Source organism: Solea senegalensis, linkage group LG15 (genome assembly GCF_019176455.1).
Source record: "Solea senegalensis isolate Sse05_10M linkage group LG15, IFAPA_SoseM_1, whole genome shotgun sequence".
Taxonomy (NCBI): Eukaryota; Metazoa; Chordata; class Actinopteri; order Pleuronectiformes; family Soleidae; genus Solea; species Solea senegalensis.
The window spans coordinates 7,975,672-7,996,244 of record NC_058035.1 but is presented as its reverse complement, the minus strand read 5'-3'; the positions used below and the strand labels follow the sequence as shown (position 1 = coordinate 7,996,244).

At 37.0% G+C, this 20,573-nt stretch overlaps 1 protein-coding gene across 1 annotated transcript in view; it reads left to right on the top strand.

Moving 5' to 3' along the window:
• lmbrd1 (LMBR1 domain containing 1) overlaps positions 1-20,573 on the top strand; it is a 43,601-nt gene that overhangs the window by 19,308 nt on the left and 3,720 nt on the right. The window contains exons 7-14 of the mRNA XM_044045921.1: positions 823-896; positions 7,246-7,371; positions 8,085-8,237; positions 11,941-12,005; positions 12,115-12,217; positions 13,800-13,904; positions 14,009-14,158; positions 14,825-14,906. Coding sequence (XP_043901856.1) covers positions 823-896; positions 7,246-7,371; positions 8,085-8,237; positions 11,941-12,005; positions 12,115-12,217; positions 13,800-13,904; positions 14,009-14,158; positions 14,825-14,906 — 858 coding nt within the window. The remainder of the gene's footprint in view (positions 1-822; positions 897-7,245; positions 7,372-8,084; positions 8,238-11,940; positions 12,006-12,114; positions 12,218-13,799; positions 13,905-14,008; positions 14,159-14,824; positions 14,907-20,573) is intronic.

Sequence of the window (20,573 nt, the reverse complement as noted above, 5' to 3'; positions counted from 1 at the left end):
GTATAGTGTAAAGCAGTCATGTGAGTTCGCAATCAAGCATCATTTGATCACATCCATTGTTTCCCCACGCAGATGTTGGCTGGCATAGAAATTGTAGTTAACTTTAGCTCACTAATTTGTATTTTGCATCTTGTTCCTGTCTACACGAGCTGTGGTGGGCTGAGAGCAGTTTTGGCTCTAAATTACAGTGATTTTTATCTCAATGGACACACAGCACTCCTGTTGCTTTTGAAGTATTTGCCAATGCACAGTGTTTTGTGACAAATGAGTAACTAAATAACATGTAGAGCTCCACAATCTCCTTTTCCATTGGGTTGAAAAATGTTTTTTTTTTACATTCATAAGAAAATAATTACAAGGTAAATTATACGTTATTGGTTGATTCAATGTGTTCCTGGCAGGTGTGTTTGAGAGGGGGCAAGGAGGGGCTGAGCAAAAAATAGAAAATCAATGTGATTTTCTAAGTTGATATTATGACAACCTGCCACAAATTTATCAATAGCTGGCAAAAAACCTTGAGTTGGCAACCGTAAAGCAAACATCAAATCATTTTCATGCAATTTAATTAATTGGATTGTCTGGAGAGTCAAGTGTCTGTATAATGTTCTAAGATATTTACAAGTAATTACGTACTGTACAGGCACTGCAATGGGGTCTGAGTGCTGGAAACATTTTAGCTGTCTTTGTTGAGCATGAAAAGTGAAGAGCTGAATGAAACTGCACACATCAAAGTTTGTACCTTTTTGTCAGAAGAGTCAATCAATGTTTCTCTCAGTGGTCAAGGTCAAATCTCTAATGGCTTTCCTATCTTTCCACCTACAGATGGTCTACCTGCTCTGTCTTTCTCCATCAGCACCTTGACCTTGATCGGCATGTTGGCAGTCATCACCTACACAGTGAGTTGGTACCTGAGACAAGTGGGCAGTGTTTATTTATATGTTCAAAAACACTAATTTAGGCAAATCACCCAATAAGATGATTTTCAGATCGTGTCCAGTCCTATAGCTTAATGAGAAATGCACTTATTTAGACATCTGACATTGAATAGGACTTCCCATGGTTGATAATGTATTTATTTTTTGGAATAGAACTTATAGCACTTAAAGCACTAGTACAGTTTCTTTAAATACAAATGTTATTTTCTTTTTTGATGAGATGTACCTTTCACTCACAGTAGTGCCTTGGCTTTATTTTTAGACCTCTGGGATTCAGTGGTTCAAATTGCTTAGACTGCCATCTTTCACCTAAGCACCTGAGAGATTGACATGATGTATACATTTATTTCTTTGTATTATCAACCACTTACCAGTCTATTTATAAATTCTGTATGGATTTCCACTTTTGCCCATTAATATACAATATGCCTATATTTCGATTCCCTCAGCAATCTGCACTTTTTCATTTTTTCTTAGCTCAGGACAATTGATTGTGCTGTAACATTTGATAATGCTGTCCATTTTTCATAGCTGTTATCTTGGTAACGAGAGTGTGAATATTCCCGGGAGGTGGCGCTGATGTCAGCATGGGAACAAGACAGTTGTGTGAACATGGAAAAAAATACCAGAAAAAAATAACCTCATATCAACCCAGAGAGTCGTACTAGAAGTGACAGCCAACCCCAATCTTTCTAGTTTCTGTTAAGCACAAAGAATTCTTTCTGACAAATTACACAATTGAATGTGGAGCTCTAATGAATAATACACAAGTTAGTCAAGTAAGTTGTCCAACTAATCTCCCTTTAGGACACATAATCCCTCTTAGCTGGGATATTATCTACTGTTCTCACTTTGCTTCTCACAGTTCTCTAGAGTAGATAATTAGCTAGTAAATTTTAAGGATAGAAGTTTGCTTGCATCTGTACTGACCCGTGTTGGTTTGGACTCTGTGAATATTTTGTAGAAATCAAAACTCCTAGTGTGCATTTGACATTGCTTGTTTTGATCAAGGCAGTAAATCTGGCCTGTGGGGCCAGAGACAGCAGTTGCCCCCAATTGTTATTCTTACACACACAAATACAAAGGCAAATTTGTTCAAACCTTTTTTGCCCTTTCATTTTCTTGATATCCTTTCCATTGTCCTCTGTTTGCAAGTGTTAAAACTCCCCTTGGTGACAACCCACTCATTTTAGTGAAAAGCTGTGTGATTGATCATTGTTTGCTGTGTTACAACTAAGCCTTATTAATTTAATGGAGTCTGAGTGGCAGGTACCATAAGCATAGGAAATGTTGTTCATGTCTCCTTTGCTAATGTATCACTACTCTTCTTGCAGAACCAGCGATGCACTGTTAAATGTAAACTGTTCTTTGATGTAAACTGTATATATGCAGCCTGGCACATTTTAAGGATATAAATTGTTAAATGTGTGGCACAAGGGGAAGGCAAATTTATATTACACAGAAGCATAAACTTAAGGGAACAGTATTCTGTTTTGACTAGTTTTAAAAGTCGCTCATTCTTTTTTAACCAAAAACACATCTGTTATGCACAACTTATTTTTAATGTTATTTGGTTCAAAAAAATACCCATTTGTGCACTTAATATTCTGCAATTGGTGGTTTGATATGTAGTCTGTGTTCCAATCTTTGTTTGTTTGAGCTATTAATAAGTGTTAAGTTGAAAATGGGGATTGTACCTTTAAGAACATTTATGTAAGTACATTTCAAATAGGCAACCACCTTTGCTTTGAATTTTAAATGAAAGTCAGTTTATGCTCTTATGACATGAGACTATCAGACTGAACTCAAAGCTTATGCATCATGTCAAGTACTTATGTTTCATTTAAAGGTCTGGCTCACTTATTGACTGAGGGCTCTTAATGGCTCTGCCTTTCTAGACCTGCCTTTCTAGACCTGCCTTTCTAGACCTGCCTTTCTAGACCTGCCTTTCTCTCGCTCTCAGAGAGCTAGCCACAAGATGCTGATGCAGAAGTTGAGAAGATTAGGATGCCACCACTTTAGGACTCTTTATTACATTAAAATCATTTCCATGCTTTTTTTTTTAATTTTCAGAGATGGAACTACCAGAAGTATTTATACCAGAAGAACTCATTATTTTAAATATATAGATGTATGTATATATATCTATATATATATATATATGTATATGTATATGTGTATATATATATATATATATGTGTATATATATATATATATATATATATATATATATATATATATATATATATATATATATATATATATATATGTATATGTATGTGTGTGTGTGTGTCTTAAATATACAGAGAAAGCCAGACGGGGTTCGAATTTACAGTCTCAAAAATACAAGTTTTTATTTTTCACACTTGGTCAAATTTAGGTCCATTGAAATTCATGTATGCTTTCGTCTTTGAGGTGTTTTGTTTTTTAATCAAACGTTTTCATGAGAAGAAACATAATTATGCAGGGATGTTTTATATTCCTGCCACACTAAAATCTAAAAGGATGCATCAAGTTATTGTCCATGCGTTCATTTTTCCATGACAACAATACATTGCGCAGGCTTTCCTAAACATACTGACATGACTGATGAACAAAACACAAGGTGGACCAACTGGTGAGGTGTCAGAAAGTGTTTGTTAAATAGTACAAGTATACTCACTCAGTTTCATGCATTGTAACCCACGTAATTTCCCAGGGACCCATAAAAATCAACACATTGAAAACATATCAACATCACTGATTATGATACTTCTGATTATCATCCCTTTGAAACTTGCCAGAAGCTTAATACATACAGTATATATTGCAATTACAGGAGAATAAAACTTGGTACAATATCTTGAGAAACCTAAAAGTATGCTGGAGGCAGCGTGGGAGGTCACCCAATTGTTCAACCATGACAAGGCCTTTTCAAAGCTGCTTTACCAGTTATATTACTTTTGTAGATAATTGGACAGAATTGCAGTCCATTCACTGGAATATTTTAGTGTTAAACTTCAGGTGAAAATCCATCTTATAAAACACTGTTTTGGCCTGAGTTGTGTGAAAATTAACTAAATGAAGTAAAGTTGCAGCTGTGGGAAAGATTTATCATCATTTGATAAACATGTCTTTCATTTCAACTGTGAAGGAATACCCGTTGAATGGCATCCTGCTGTGTGAACATCATTGCACAAGGTGTGACCCAGAAGTCATGTGAGACATTTTGAATTGTTAAAGTAAGAAAGGCAAAGGTAGATTTAATAATGATGGCCAAATACCATGTAAGCTGATCCCTGACACCTGTTATTATGGATGCTATTAGGTTATACATTTTACCTGACTTTTTCTTACTGCAAAAGTCTAAATGCTGTGAATAAAGTCTACTGGTTTCCAGAGACTACACCATACACTGAGTAGAATAATTATGTTACATTCCAGGCAAATGCTTTGCTTAAAGTTGTCAGTCTATGTCAAGCAAACATCCATACACTAGTATATGGCTTAATTAACTTATTCCACGGTGCTATGTATTGAAGCTCTGGTAAAACTGAGTATCTTATCTTTCATCATAAGTTCAAGTCAGGTACCCCAAAGAGCACTGTCGATGCTGATGGTGAAGCTAATCCTATTACTCGTGGTTTTAATGTTTTCTGAAAGATAAGATACTCAGTTTTACCAGAGCTTCAATATATAGCACCATGGAATAAGATAATTAAGCCATGGACATTGTCAGTGTCGCTGTGTCCCATTTTGTGATTTGCATAAACTAAATATTTAAAAATAAAAAAAAGCTTAAATATTTCAGTGGGAGAGTGTCCCCTTAATCATCCCACCTATCATCTCCATTATATCAGTCAAGGATTTGCCATATAGTGGGAGAAGGAAAGCACTGTATATCCTTCAGCAATGTTCAGAGTAATACCCATATTAAAAACTAAAATCTCATGTAATGGAAACTAAAAAAGACACTTTAAAACCCCTATAAGGAGACACTTATTCTTTGGTTTGACAAGCAGAGTGGTGAGATAAAAGTCCACATAAATACTGATAATGTAAGAAAAAAAGATTTATTTAATTGGTGTGCGCAAATACAGCAAATTTTTATTTTGGACCATGAGAGTGGTGTTCTAGTTCTAACAGCACATTTAAACAAGCCAGCAGTATGTCACACTTTGTCTGGAACTTTTGTACAGTTTGTATGTAAGTTCCAGTTTGTGTCAACAACAATAATGGCCCAGAAAATGCTGGTGGAACTGAGGGTCTCATTTTCGATTACGATTTAACGACCATAGAGGAGAGTCATGGTTTTCAATGTAATGATTAAATGAACTAACACAATCAAAAGAATGATGGCTTAGGCTCATTATGTTTTTCCTCAAACCCTGACCCAGCTTGACAGAACTGAGTGGTGGCATATGCTGCTTGGGCTGTTTTTAATTACATTTTTCAATACACATTTAGAAAATGACATGTTGAATCCCCCATCAGACTGATTTTAATTTTCAATCAGTTAATGAAAACATTTTAATCCTCTACCTCACTGTTGCCTTAAAATTTGCTGGGATTCACAGAAAATATGGACATTCACAAATGAATAAAAACAGAGACAGAATTCGGAATATGTGTTAATATCCCTTCTGAACTGTAAGGACCCTTTTTTAGTTTTAGTACATATTGTCCAAAACATGCTTTCAAGTCTGTTCTGCATCAGATGTGTGCAGCTTGCCTTGTTTAATGACCTGTACTGTCCTTTAAAATTACATTAGATCCTATTATACGATATGTAAAAAAAACAGTTAATATCAAATCAATGAAACATTTAAATCAAGATTGCCGTACGATTTAGACACTGTATGTGTTACTGGAGTGTTTGTTTTATTTAAATTCAGTGAGTATATAGGGAGAGACGCCACCTTCCTCTGCCATTTTGGCTCCATCATTACCAAAGGAAAGAGCAACAAAGATGAGGCTTGTGTAGGAGACCTGTATCCAACGAGTTCTCCCTCTTCCCACTCAGGAGTCACATGAGTATGTCCAAAGATTACAGCCAGCAGCTCCCCCTCATTCAACACACACACACACACACACACACTGCTCCAAGCTACTTCTGGATATTAGCAACCACAGTGAGGTTTAAAATAACTTTAATGAGGCTGCATTACAATGTGTGAACTAAAAATATACATTTTAGCGGAAGGCCACCAGTTTTTCTTTATTCCTTTGAATCTCTCCTATGTAGTTGAGGGGAAGATGCATTTCTCTTGGGATCTGGGGCAGGTTTTCCTTTTATGAGTGTGTTTGATATTCGGGACATGCTCCGGCCTTAAGAGCTACATGATTCATTGCAGGAGGTGACATTCGCCCATTGCAGAGATCCACAGCAGAGACTAATAATAGTCTAGCCTGACTTAGTATCCCATGCGACTTTCTTAATACTACCTAACACTCAGAAACTAGTAAAAGTTGTTTTAGAAAAATATAGGCTCTGACGTTTCCCCACTTGAAAAATAGATGAAAGAGGGCAGCATCTTTTGACTCGGCTGAAAGTATCTTTGCACAGAGGGCCCCTTTGTTTTATTATGAACCCATAAAATGGCACTTCTCCAAGCTGGTAAAAGCGAGACAGCACAGGAAGAGCAAGAAAGCATTGGCCCCCTCTCATTTGTGTTGATTGGTCTGTTTCCTCGTATTAGAGATGCCCCTGCTTTTTAATTAAACTTCAAACCTCCATTCAGGAGATTGAAGCCCACTGTTTAAAGTGCTTTATTTTATTTTATTTTTTATTTTTTGCACATATTCTGCTATTTCTATTTGTTATTACAGTATGCCCATTATAACTGTTTAACATTCCTACATTTTGTGTATGGAAAATAAAATAAAAAGAAGTCAATTTATTGAAATTCACATAATTTCCTGCTGAGGACCCCTCGTCTCAGTTGGGGTTTCTCCCTGAAATTTTGCTTGCAGAAATATCACCAAATCCTGCTTAGAGAATAGTGCTGTCACATGGGGGCACTGTTCATCTGTATATTGCATCAGGATGATATAGGGCAGTCATAGCCACACAAAATGGTTGCAGCAAACTCACCAATAAACCTCTGCACAATTATAAATTTCACCATTTATTTACATTTACATTTATTTACATTGGGAGGTCAGACACTAGATGATTTTCTTTAATGGATGTTTGCTTACTCTCATTTGGCAATTAACATATCTGTCATTGGAGAGGTGGATATGTGTGGGTGGATGCACGTCTCATATGTGCCATCCTTTTTTTGACAAAAACGTGTGATTATAATGGCACTTTTCTGCTCTCTTCCAGGCATATGGTATGTCTGTACTGCCTTTGAATCTGATAAAAGGCACACGGAGTGTGGTGTACGAACGCCTGGAGAACACTGAGGACATTGATGATGTCGAGCATCAGATAGAAAAGCTGAAATCCAAGGTTGGTTTCATCGCATCACACAAAGTGGTGGCACAATATGAAATAAACACAGTGCAAATTATCTACAAGTCATGCAGTAATGTCATGGAACAAAACCTACAAGCAACCGCTATAGATAATTTGATTAACAAGTATATCTACAAAAATAGTTGCTGTTTCTTTTTTTTTCTGCTGAAGTACAATCTGCAATGAGTATAATCACACATTCATTGAGAGCTACGCATGCATAGCCTCCAGCTGATCAGTCCCTCCTTCTTATCTCTCTGACGAGCTGCTCTGCCTTTGCTTGCAATTATGAATGGTTAGCATTGTCCTTATCAACTAACCTCTTAAAGGCAGGCAGCACAAAGAAGGAAAACACAAGTGAAGACATATATTAGTTGCCAGTGGCTAGATGATGTTGAGCAAAAAAGATCCCTCCTCCCTCCTTCGGCTCTACCCCTCTGGAATATCTACCAATACAGCCTGGTTTACCTGGGTACCAGAGACACCTTTGCACTGAAGGAAAACAAAAGTGCATTTAAAGGACAAAAAGAGCTTTCTTTCATAATTGATTGAAAACTAAACGTTTACTTAAAACTTCTAAGTTTAAACAAATGGCAACTTTTACAGCATAGCTTGTAATACAAGTACAACTTATTTACTGGTAAATGAATGCATATTTTTATATACTGTATATTGATTTATCTGGTTGTTGATGGTTTTGTCCCCAGTGTCAAGATGGACGTCCCCTTTCCTCAAGGGACAGACACAACCTGCAGGAGCTTGAGGGCAAACTGCAAGTTCTCCAGCGCAGGGGGAGACACCTGGAAATTGCAGAGAGGAACTGCTGCACTAAAGTGGGCAGTGCTCTCAGACCTTTCAAGGTGAGCCTGCATTATGGAATTGGCTTCCATAGAAGTAAATCATATGTACCATATACACTGTACCGCATAAAAAAGTCATGTCTTGCAGTGCCTGTATACTGGATATGATCTTACAATAATTTATCGTTTTGTGCAGAGGTCTTGCTTTAACTGACACGGCTCTTTCAGTTTAGTTTTAAGTAGGAGTAGTTTAGACCTGCCTCAAGATTACATTTCCTCTCTTAATAATTGTATTCGTTATTTATTTATTTATTTACTTATTTTTCCGTTTGGCCAATTGTAATGTCTTTTTTGATTTTATCAGCTTATGCATCTTCCCGCTTAACAGTTTCTTTGTGGCCAAGTTCTTATCCAGACTGCTCTAAATTTACTTTAAGTTCTACTTTATACAACTGCATATTTACCAGATTCCCATGAGTCGTCTCTTCACCTAATTTACTCGGAAGTCTCCAAGGGAGACTCACATTTCTCAGGCAGGATCTCATGGTTCCCCAGGGATAAACCAAAGCAACCACAAAACCTGTCTTTGATTTCCCTTTTTCAGGTTGTATATTATATATATGGAATTTTAATATAATTGTTCCCATATTCAAATGTGGGAAGGCGTTTAGTAAAAGAGGGCGTTGTAACTCTTACAACTAACAACTTTTGGTTTATTGGTTCTGTGATACTAACACATGTACCCCCCCTCACAAAATATCCTCAGCTAATGCACTGACAAGTGATTTTCAAAGTGCAGTGCCATTATGCTTTCTTGATCCTTCGTGGGTACCTTGACAAAAGCTTATTCAACCAGCAGTGGTATGAAACACCCTTTCAAATTTAATTTCTTTTGCACGTGCTCTATCGCACTGTGTGTTTATATAGAGCAGTCATCTGTGTAGACTGAACTGTCAACACTGTAGGAAAAGTACATGCCGAGGATTCATTGGAGCCATACATTCCCATCAATTTCTAACAGTGTATCCTTATCCTAAACTACTCCATTACTCAGGATGAATTATCTCTGCTCATTAGCATCTTTGTCATGTACAAGCATCTTTGACTTGCTGTGCAAAAGTCTTAGGCCACAATTAGATGTGTTGTTTTAACAAACTATACAGAATAATACTGGAATACATGTTTGTTTTTTTTGTTTTTTTTAATATGCTTCTACGGGTTAAAATGTGAAGTATTTAGTTTGACCTACTCTTACATGTGAACAATAGCATGATTCTTGCTTTCCTGAAAATGGAGTGGAACCTTAATTTCTGGTACAACCTATTAATTCATGTAAGAAAAGACATATGTTAAATACACATGTTGTATGAGTTAAACTCGTTGACATTGTTTTCTAATGTATAAGACCAACTTTCAGTCACATCATTCTCATCCAAATGCCAATGATCACAGAATTTGAACAGCAAAGCTGGTTGTGCCCCAAGACGAGCGGTGAATTCTACTGAAGATGTTATTGGTCAGTGTTTGGCAAGATACTCTGTGGTATGATGGTATCATATTGTTGCACCTTATTTCTTTACTCCTTATAGACGGGGTTATTATTTTCCTCCCTCATACTTTTCCTGCTTGAGTCATTGAATGGGTATGAGAAGAGAAATGGAACTGGCCAGAATGCTGCTGTAATAATTCACCACAATCATTTCCACACCCTCTTACTCATATTTTACTTGACCTTATCACCATGCACATCTGGGTGCATTGTGGTTTGTACAGCAAAATGTAGTGTTGCGCTTACGTGAACATAATGGCGTGGGTGAGTCCCAGCTCATCTGTCATGTGAGAAGGATATTGGCCTCATTTCAGATGAGCTTAAAGCCATATTTTCCTTCACTAACCCTTTACAACATCATTAACTATTAACTAGTCTTAAATGCACTGGTGATACTATTTAAAAATAATAATAATTTCAGGTCCAAAAGCCACTGCATTCATGAAATTAAAAGCCATTGCTTAAAATATCATTCACTTGTTTGCGACTTTTAATAAACAGCCTTATAGGCAACATTTACATTTTACTGAATACCACACAAGATAACACATTTGCACACAGGGAAATTAGACCTGCATAAATCATACTCTTAAGCACATTTTGTACTTTTTAATAATGGCAGAAAACAAAAAGATATTCTAATGCACGAGGCCTGAGCCTAAGTACAACATGACATGCATCTAGACCCCTCCCTCCCATTCATTTTTTATCTGACCTAATACCTTTAACAGTGGACCTATGGTTGCACTGTTATGAACACAATAGCATGTGTGAATAATATGCCCTTGTGTTCCTTTCCGTCATAATTTACCATGTTAAAACAAGTCTCACTGTTTTCAACATATTCCCTAGGACAAGTCTCCACATCAGTCTTGTATTTCACATTTTGCCACAGCTATTCATTTTCCAGTGTTTCACCGCGCTGCAGGGATGTACAAACATTCTAAACCAGTGTCAGGAACAGTTTGTCTTTAACCAAGGGGGTTACTGCTAATGACAGTCCCCAGACTAAAATTTAAACAGTAATGAGTTGCGAGATTTATTTACTGTATACTTGGGCACTGGTGTGGAGTGATAAGCCACTAAGCAGTCACACTGCTGTGTGAAACATATTCTGTACTGTACTGGTGGGTGAAAATGACACACTGAACATGCATTGATGGTAAAAACAATAACATCACAATAAAACTGCACCCTCTTTTCATTATAAATATAACATTTAATTTTGATGATTTAATTTAGATTTTATTTCATTAGCTGTGTTGATCATCACTTATGTGATTGTAATTGATGCTTGGTGCTACAAGAACTGTTGAATTACATCAAGTAATATATTATATTTATATAATATTTATATATTTTGTCAAATGTAATGAATCAATGGTCCCTTATAGTTCTTCCAATTCTTTACAACTATACATTAATAAATGGTAAATGGTCTGCATTAATATTGTGCGCTTTTCTAGTCCCACTCAAAGACCACTCAAAGCTGCTTTACACTACAGTTTTGCCATTCACCCACACATTCATACAGTACATATACATCTGCAGCACATTTTTCTATCACACATCATAAATCATGCCCATTCGCATGCTGTCGGCACAGCTGTCGGTAGCAATGCAGGGTTAACTGTCGTGGCCAAGGACATGTCAACATGTAGACTAGTGGAAGGGAATCTAACCCACAACCTTGCAGTTGAAAGACGACTACCACTGAGCTATCGTCGGAAGTCTGAGCATACTAGGCATTCTTCACATTTACATTACACTCTTGGGTTTAAAAAACTGAATTTCTGCTAAATGTGGCCACCTGCTTTTCACCTGGCGATGGTGACTGTGAGCTATTTTAGGTACAACTCCCAATTGAAGGCAAGTCGTGAAAGGGCTTTAAAGCAGTTTTGGCTGCCATCGACTCTTTTCTGCCCTGGTTGCAACCTCCCTACTCTGCCGGGCCGTACCATTTCTCTCCCCTGTCACCTCAGGCAAAGGAGCCAAACTGTGGCTGACCAGGCCATATGGTCTCTCCTTGAAAAAAAAATACATGTGAGAAAGGTTATATCTGGTAACTTTGAAAATATACCTTTAATGGTTTTTCGATTCATTCATGATGAGTGCATTTCCTGGCCATGAATACATGAGAACATATACATGTTTTGTTTTGTTTCTGATTTTTATCATGATGGTTGTTTGTTTTTGTTTTGGTTTTTTTTGCAGATAATGTTGGGCATATTCTTTATTGTGGTTGCACTCGTCTTCACTGTCGCCCTATTCATTTCAAAGTAAGTCATGATATGCACTGTACACAATACAGCCTTCTATTCCACTTACAATAGTGTAATTCCGAGAATGTATTTTCAGAACATTATTAAGTCCGCCTTTGTGTTTCAGTTTGGATAAAGCTCTCCACTCCGCTGGCATCAGCTCTGGATTCATAATCTTTGGCACCAACTTAACCAATCCCCTGAATGAACTTCTGTTAGTCCTACAACCCGTGAGTATCCTCTCATCCCTCGTGTCGAAAAGACGATTATCCTCAATTAAGATATGCTCAAAGCCATATTTTCTTTTTTCCACCATCATTAACCTAAATGAGGTGTCATTAAATCGCATTATTCTTCACTGTTTTTACATTCACCAGTGCACTTTCTCCAGTATAGTGCAGGTGAACTGTGAAATAACTGAACGACTCCAAAAGAAGCTACATACATTAAATGAGCCATATTGTCTTTCTTTTACAAAAACACATTTACCGTCATGAATGCATAGACATATGATAATTTTTCAGAATAAGTGCAGAATAATTTAATGCTCTCTGTCTTATACAAGAGCTTGTCCAACTTGAGTCTAGTTAGCACATGTGTGAGTGGGAGGACAGTGGAGGTAAAATTACTTTGAAATTGGATAGTTATACTACATTTGGCAATAGAGAATACAGTTGATATACACACAGATACAAAAAAAGTTCCTCCTATAGACAACACAAGTGGTTTTATAACCTCTTATGCAGGTAATACTGTTTAATCTTTAAATGTTACGGAGAAAAAAATGTGTTTTGCATGTGCATTTTATGAAAATTATATGATTAAGATCCACTAAAGACTGTTCATTAGCCATACTATTTTCTATTGTTCTATCTGTATTATGCACAAACCACATTGCCATTGACAGATAGAATATTATACATAATGAATAACATTCTTAGAATTCGGCAATCCAAAAATTGGAAAACTTTAGTGAAAAATTTTAATTGAGATGATCCAACAAGGAAAAATGCAGCCACTGTAAGAATTTGTACAATTAATTACAGCCTCTCAGTGTGATGTTGTTCAGAGTTATACGCCACATATTGTTACAAAAATCATGCGTAAGCTTACAATTTTTGTATTTTTGTGCAACCTAGATAGAGTGTGTGCAGAATATGCCTTATTTTTTATAATTTTGGAGGCGGACTCACAGGATTGACAGAATATGAAATCATGACCATTACCTCCTTCTGCTAGGTCATCACTGCAGGTTTGGAACAGAATATTCTCTGTTAAATTTAGTATTCTACAGCACATTTTGGAAGGGAAAGATGACTGACTGCACAGACCATTAAATAATTGCTTTATAGATAGTGGCATTGATTAAATGTCTAAGGCCAGCGTTTAAAAGTATGACCTTGGTATTTAAAAAAATTAAGTGCGTCATTCCCCCGATGGGATACAGGGATCAGTTTGGATGTTTAATCTGAATATTTCAGCCTATAGACAAGGATCGATGAATATTTATACATGAAATGCATTGTGCTTTTATGTCTCGACAGCATCTGTAAATCATGTTTTTACAGAGTCATGGTAAAGGGTAAGGAATACATTTCTTTGTTTATTCATTTTGGTGTTGAACAGTCTTGCCAACATCTGAGTGCAGTGGATAGCGTCCAGCTCAGATGTGCGTGAGGTTGTTTGGCCAAGACAAAGAGATGTTGAAGACACTTGCCCAGCTCAGAGCATCCTTGATAGGCAGACCACTCGAATGTTCAACTTTATCTGTGATTTTTCCTTTCACATGAGACTTGTGACTGATGTCCACAGATTTTTCCACTGGATTATATCCTGATCGCTATCATCACCATGTACTTTGTTCTCACGTCCATGGCTGGTATTCGCAACATGGGCATCTGGTTCTTCTGGATAAGGGTAAGCAATTAATCCCGTCTCCATGTAACTATTAACATACAAGCACATATCTAATGTGTTTAGTCTAAATATCAATTTAACATTAACGTTCTCTTCTTTTCCAGCTGTACAAAATAAGACCAAAAAGAACCCGTCCTCAGGCTCTTCTCTTCCTCTGTATGATTCTTCTCTTGATTGTCCTCCACACCAGCTACATGATCTACAGCTTAGCCCCACAGTACGTCATGTATGGCAGCCAGAAATATCTTGGACAGGTGAGAAAAATAGTCTGTAGGCCTACTTTCATTTTTGAGTATTTCTTGGTTTGGTTCTTGGCCTGGAGTCTTGCTCTGATGACAGGGCATATGGCAGTGGTCCGTCGGGAGGTTCAATGTAGGCACCAGTGTTACTAGCAGGACTTTTAGTCTCTTGTTTCTCTTGAATTCTGTCTGTCCATATTAGATTGTGTGGGTCCGATGTTTGACAGTCCACCCTCTGTGTCATCTTATGTTTATCTGCTCTTTCTCTGTGTGGGTGTGTGCATGTGGTTCGTATGCACCCTTGTGTCAGTGATTTTTCTCAACAGTCCTTTAAACAACATAGTTAAATTAACCAAAATATGTTTTTTTTGCAGTAAAATCCCACCCTATTTTGGTGAAAATATTCAAAATATTCATAGCAGATGAACTGAAGGTCCTACAAATTGCTCTGTTATAATATAAATTATGTTTCTTTGTTATACATATCCATGTTGTATCTCACCAGATCTTCCGCTGAACTTAATGGAAATGTGTCTTTGTAAAACTTAAAACCATTGAGACCCAGTTATGAGTAATGAGTTTTTCATGTATTATAGATTTTTTTTTTTTTACAGAGTGTGTTCATGCTCTGTTTGAAGTGCTTCTGTACTAAATGGATATATGCTCCTTATTCATAATCAGGGTCAGATGCCCTCCACAGATCCTGCATCTGGGAACGTTACTATTAACACTACAAGGATCTGTGATGCCAGCGCGCCTGAGGGTAAGTAATGCACCTCTGGTCAAATGGTAAGATGTTGGAAGAACTTCCAACAGATTATAAAAGATTTATTTCCCCCAAGGAAGTTTAGTCTATATTATAATAAAGAAGGGACAGTGTACAACCAGGCTGTTGCATGTAGAACACAGTTCAGTAATCCTTATCACCATTTGTTATTCATTAGAGGGAATAATGCCTTCCTGCTGTCTCCATGCCAATGCTTATTACAGTAAATCAGCCATGAAAACACAAATGTGTGAATGTACACCATACTAGTGAGCTCTAACACGGTCATTTATTCAGTTGCCTAATGCTCAAGCCAGGCTCCTTGTTAGGGGTCATGCAGAGAAGATAAAATAGCGATATACAGGGGCATGTACTTTGTATGTACAGGATACATTATATCACTCTTTCTTTCTTTCTTTCTTTCTTTCTGATTATAATACTCTTGAGTTATTAATATGTTGGAATAGAGTAAATCTGTAATCGTTGTTAATCCATGATTAGCTGGAGGGAAAAAAGCACCTGTAGAACAGCTTTTTCACTATTTTCTGAACAAGATGGAGACTTCTCGTATTTGTTATCTTTCTGCACAAGGTATAGTCCTTGATTGGTAACTAAATCAGAGCTATAGAACGTGTAGGTGCTAATGGACTAATGCCTTTGACATTTGAAAAAGGTGCCTCTATTTGGCCCCTTTGCTCATTGGCATCTTGCACAGAAGTCACTCTGCAGCTGCACTGAAGCATATCCTGGGATATATGCAACCTGTCGGCAAACATTAACATTTGAAACTCAAATAAGCCCTTTTTATTCTTGTATAAAATTAATAGAATTGTCTGTTTACAATATTTAATAATACATATATGTGTGTATATGTATATGTATATGTATATACATATATACATATATATGTATATATATATATATATATATATACATATATGTGTGAAAAACACCAAAATTGTTTGCCTTTGATCACATTTACCTAAGTGATTATGGAGGTTGCATTTGGATAATCCTATGTATTGCCAACATTGTCATTACATAAACTGAAAATCCCCCATAATACTCTTGTTTGCAATGGCTATTTAGACCAAGGCAGATTCTACCGTCAGTGTGTGTCATGTTTTTTGTATTGCCTTTGTGAAAAGAAACATTTTGCAGCCTTTTCATTTTGAATAATAAAAAAATATCCTTATCATATTCTATACCCGTATTCATATATACAAATATCACACTTTTATTGACAAAAATATATGGATCATATAGACGTAAATCTGTCAGAATTTGGACTTGTTTTCTGAAAAAATCCTTACCTTGGGGGACAAAGTACTATTTTCTATTTTTCAGGTCAATATATGTGGATGTGGGAAACAATAATACATGCCATGGTAGAAAATATGGTATCAAACCTATAACAGTCCCTGAAAGGGAATCACTTTGTTATAACCTCTAGTGTGACACTGGATCACAAGGCAGCAAAGGAAAAAGAAGGTAGGAGTCAAGCTGGTGACTGATTGGCCGGTTGGTCACAGTAATGACACCAACATCTTATCAGCAGGTGCTCAGTGCCAAGAGCTTATCTCGTCCAAGGTCATTCCCACGCTATTACTCATTAATTCAGCATAATGAAAAAGGAATCTTCAGGAATTAGTTTGTCATGACCACAGACAACCTGAACTCTTCATCAGTACATGGTTAAACCTTCGGAAAATGTCCATTTAATTTTATATCTATACTTTCTTAAGCAGTTGGCATAACGCAATCGTTAACTCAATTATTAACACAATAAGTAATTTTATTAATGAATTGATAAATGTTTTATGGCTTCGTGAAGCTCTCCTGAAACCTGATGAATCCTTGACATTATGCAATATTATGAAATGTTTTTTTTTTTTGCCGCTGGTTTGGTGAGTAAGTGCTTTGATCATGGACTCAGACTAACATGCATGAATATATCTGTCTTTGTGGGTAAAAATAAAAACAGTCCCTTGAATGATCTACATTTACTTATAATTAATTGTAAAATTGAATTTCTAATTCACTTTTTAGTTACTTTAAAAATAATTTTTCAAATGGAATTTGAAGGTTTTGTGTACACGATAAAACCTAGCTAAGTATGTCACCGTCTTATTAATATAGTACAATATGTCATTTTATGACAGGTCTAATGCCTTTGTGTCCTTCTCTAATGATCACTCCCTCACTTAAGACTGTAATGTTATTGTTTCCATTGTTGGACGAGTAACTGCATCATTAATATCTCTATTTCCCTTGAACAACATGATGTCCACAAGTGGCAAACTGTGACTTTTAGCTCTGGGCCATGAAATCCATCTTGCTATGAAGTCTTACCCTAAACAGTGACCACACAGCAACAGAAAGAAAGACAGGAAAATCAGATTGTATAATTGTATTAGTATTTAATGTTTAATTTGTTTTTCTTTCATCAAAATGTCAAGAAAACAAAATTACTTTAACATCAGGATTTGACGGCAATTATTATTGTTAAGTTAGAATTAAAAGAGAATAACTTCCATGCTGCCATTGTGTTGCAAAACATATTAATGTCAGGAACAATAGCATGTGTTATGGAATGGCTGCTGGGAAAATATAGAACATTTAGAGCAAGGTAAATTTATTTCACACTTGGTATCAAACAAATTCAATACAGATGCTAGTCATTAATTTATCAGTACATGGCATGAGTCATTGCTTCCGTTTTCCTGATGATAATCCTCTTGTTCTATATTACCTATTAGGTTGACACCGCCTGAGACAAATTTATGTAATATTATATTTAGACCCCTGAAGGCTACACCATGCGTCATAAATGTTGCACTGGGAGCTGATGTCCAGCTCTGATGATGAGAGTCATTTTATTATTTCTGGTTTGAGTCCCAGTGATGAAATGTTTGACAAAGAAGGGGTTTTCACACCGTGGACTGCTGCCAGTTTCCTAGCAACTTGCTAGCGCAGCATTGTTTTAAAGGGCTTTAGGGGAGTCGATGGTTGTAATTTGTTGTCAGTTACCAAACAAGTTTCCTCCAGAAGCTCCTGTACCCTGAAGCACAAATTAATCTTAATTATCTCTGCTTCAAGGAGATCACCATCAGTTTGCATTACAGTGGAATATGTCAGTCAGAAGTGATTCATTTTTAAATTCACATTTTCATCTTATACTCCACAGACACATCTTCTCCAGCTGTTCCTGTAATTAGCTTAGTGTGTTTTTCATATTTTTTGTAGTGAACTACATTTCATGTATAGTTTGGAAAAAACAAACTATGAAAAAAATCAGCTATGTGCTACTCTTTTCCTAGCACATTCATCAAGTGTGATATTTATTTGTATTCTATGGGCATGAATTATTCAACTGTATTGGAGACTTTTTGTCAGTATCCTAATGTTTTCTACAGAACTACCTCAATGTTCATCACTGCTGTGTGAATGAAACAAGAAAGAGTCCTCTCTAAAACTTCTGCCCTCTGTGTCAAAAGTGTTCTGCCATTAAAAACACAAGTCACCTGGGACTAAAATAACTACTAAAAGGAGAGCGGATATTGTATGTGCCTTTGGCTGCAAAAGTTTGACAGTTTGCTTTTGTCGTTCTGTTTTGAACCCCTAAATGTCAGAACCCTAAAAACAGATTTCAATTAATGGAAATAGAGCATAGCTGCAACTGTCTTCCCTGCTTCTGGTTGTTGTTTTAGGTTCAGTCAAATGAGGTGACTTCTTTGTCTCCTGCTTCGTGTCCGCTTCAGGAAGTATGGAGCACTGCTCAAATGGATCTTTTTTTTTTTTTGCTACTAAAAAATAAAAATGTTTCACATAGTCAAAATGTTGCTTTTAGTGAGCCTTTATCGACAACACTAATACGGGCACCCATATATTTCAAAACTGCTCTGTTGAAGGAACATCATGCATCCTTAAACGACATTGGAATAAAGTGCTCTGCTGCTTTTTTAGACTGAAAGAATGTACAAAAGTCCTTGCTTATAAAGAGGCTTTCACGGAGAACGCGGTGCCCGTAGAGTGAGTGTGTGTGTGTGTGTGTGTGTGTGTTTGCGCTCACAGTTTCATGCATGCGTTTGTGTCTCAATACAGAAAAATGAAACTTATACATAATGCATCATAGTACACAGGGATGCACTCACCCGGGTATCATGAGTCAAGGTGAAATTGCCTGCACCCCCACACTGCCCCGTGCTCTTATCAGAGGCCGGTAATGATTTCAAGGTGAAGCAGGTCAGTGGCGTACATGATAATATATTTAGGCAGGCCACTGTTGTGAACCATCTGTAGGTCCCACTTGGAGCCTTGCAGTTCTGCCGAGCAGCTGGAGAGCTACAGATGGCTGAGGAACTGAAGGAAAAAGAGTGGGGTCCTGGGGATGAAGATAGACTTGCTCCTTCAATTATCTGTTGATCCTGGTGAAGCAGAAATGGATTGTTGGTAGTACACTCCTGGGGTCCTCGCTATCTAATCTTTATTCTAACTTCCTAACGGTACCGATTTTCCTCCTTTTTTTATTTTTTAACACTAGGCAGGGACGTTTTTGAAAATACTGATTTTAATGAATAAATTCCTAACCGCATTGAATTATTGCTGCGTACCTTGATATCGCATGACCTGGGATAATTCTGTTGGTGGGGTTGAAGAGCTGTATGTGAAACAGTGTGAAAGGAGCAGCTCAGCAGGGTTAGTGATAATGCTCCAGATGGCTCTCTAACATAGCCAGACAGTGCTTTTCATCCACACTTCAGCTTGGTGGACTTTGATTGGGAGTGTATTAAAATGGCTGTCTTTTTATTTCGCTCGTGTGCTAAATTGATGCATGTGATAAAAAGATGGAAACATTGTGTTCCCTATTTTCTTAACTGTGTTTTCACACAACAAAGGGAATCGGGAGGACTGAAGGGAAAGTACTTAGCACTTATCACATTTTGACGTCATCCACGGTTCATGTGCCTGCCAATAACCATTCATGCATAGGAAGAGGAATGACTCAGCGTAACAGTTCCTATATTATTCCTGCCAACAGTGCCAGTCGGATCAATAGCAGTATCAGTTCTATAAAAAAGGAAAGACAAAGTTCGAGCTCAGAGGTGATGTCACTGCCACCGAGCAGCTCCACAGATGAAGAAAGCTATTTAATCTTATGAGCAATTCATCACTCGTGTTTTTGGTTTTGATGTTTGTCGCTATGATCGCAGTGTAAAGTAGTCGGAATCGATTGAGCTGTCTTTGGGCGCAGCAACAGAATGTCACTTGAGGAAATATATATATATATATATATATATATATATGTATATGTAGGAATAAAGCTGAGACATGTGCTTCCTGAAAATGGCAGCATTAGAGGTCACTGTCAGGTTGCAAGACATTTGACACGCATTTCTGACAAGTGAAAAGCGAAAGTTGGATATATTGCTTTTTGCTCTTTTCGCTCGCACGCGCATTCATGTGTGTTAGCTTGTGACATCAATAAAAACAGGACTAAAGAGAAATTGAAAATGCCTCTGTGATAGATAAATAAATAAATAAACCAGATACTGCTTGGTAAAGGATGTAAGCAGGTGTGTGAAGTCTTTCATGCTTTTGTGTTGGACTCCTGCCACAGTAGGGCGCCGTCCAAAGTCCACACAAGCAGCGTTTACGAACATG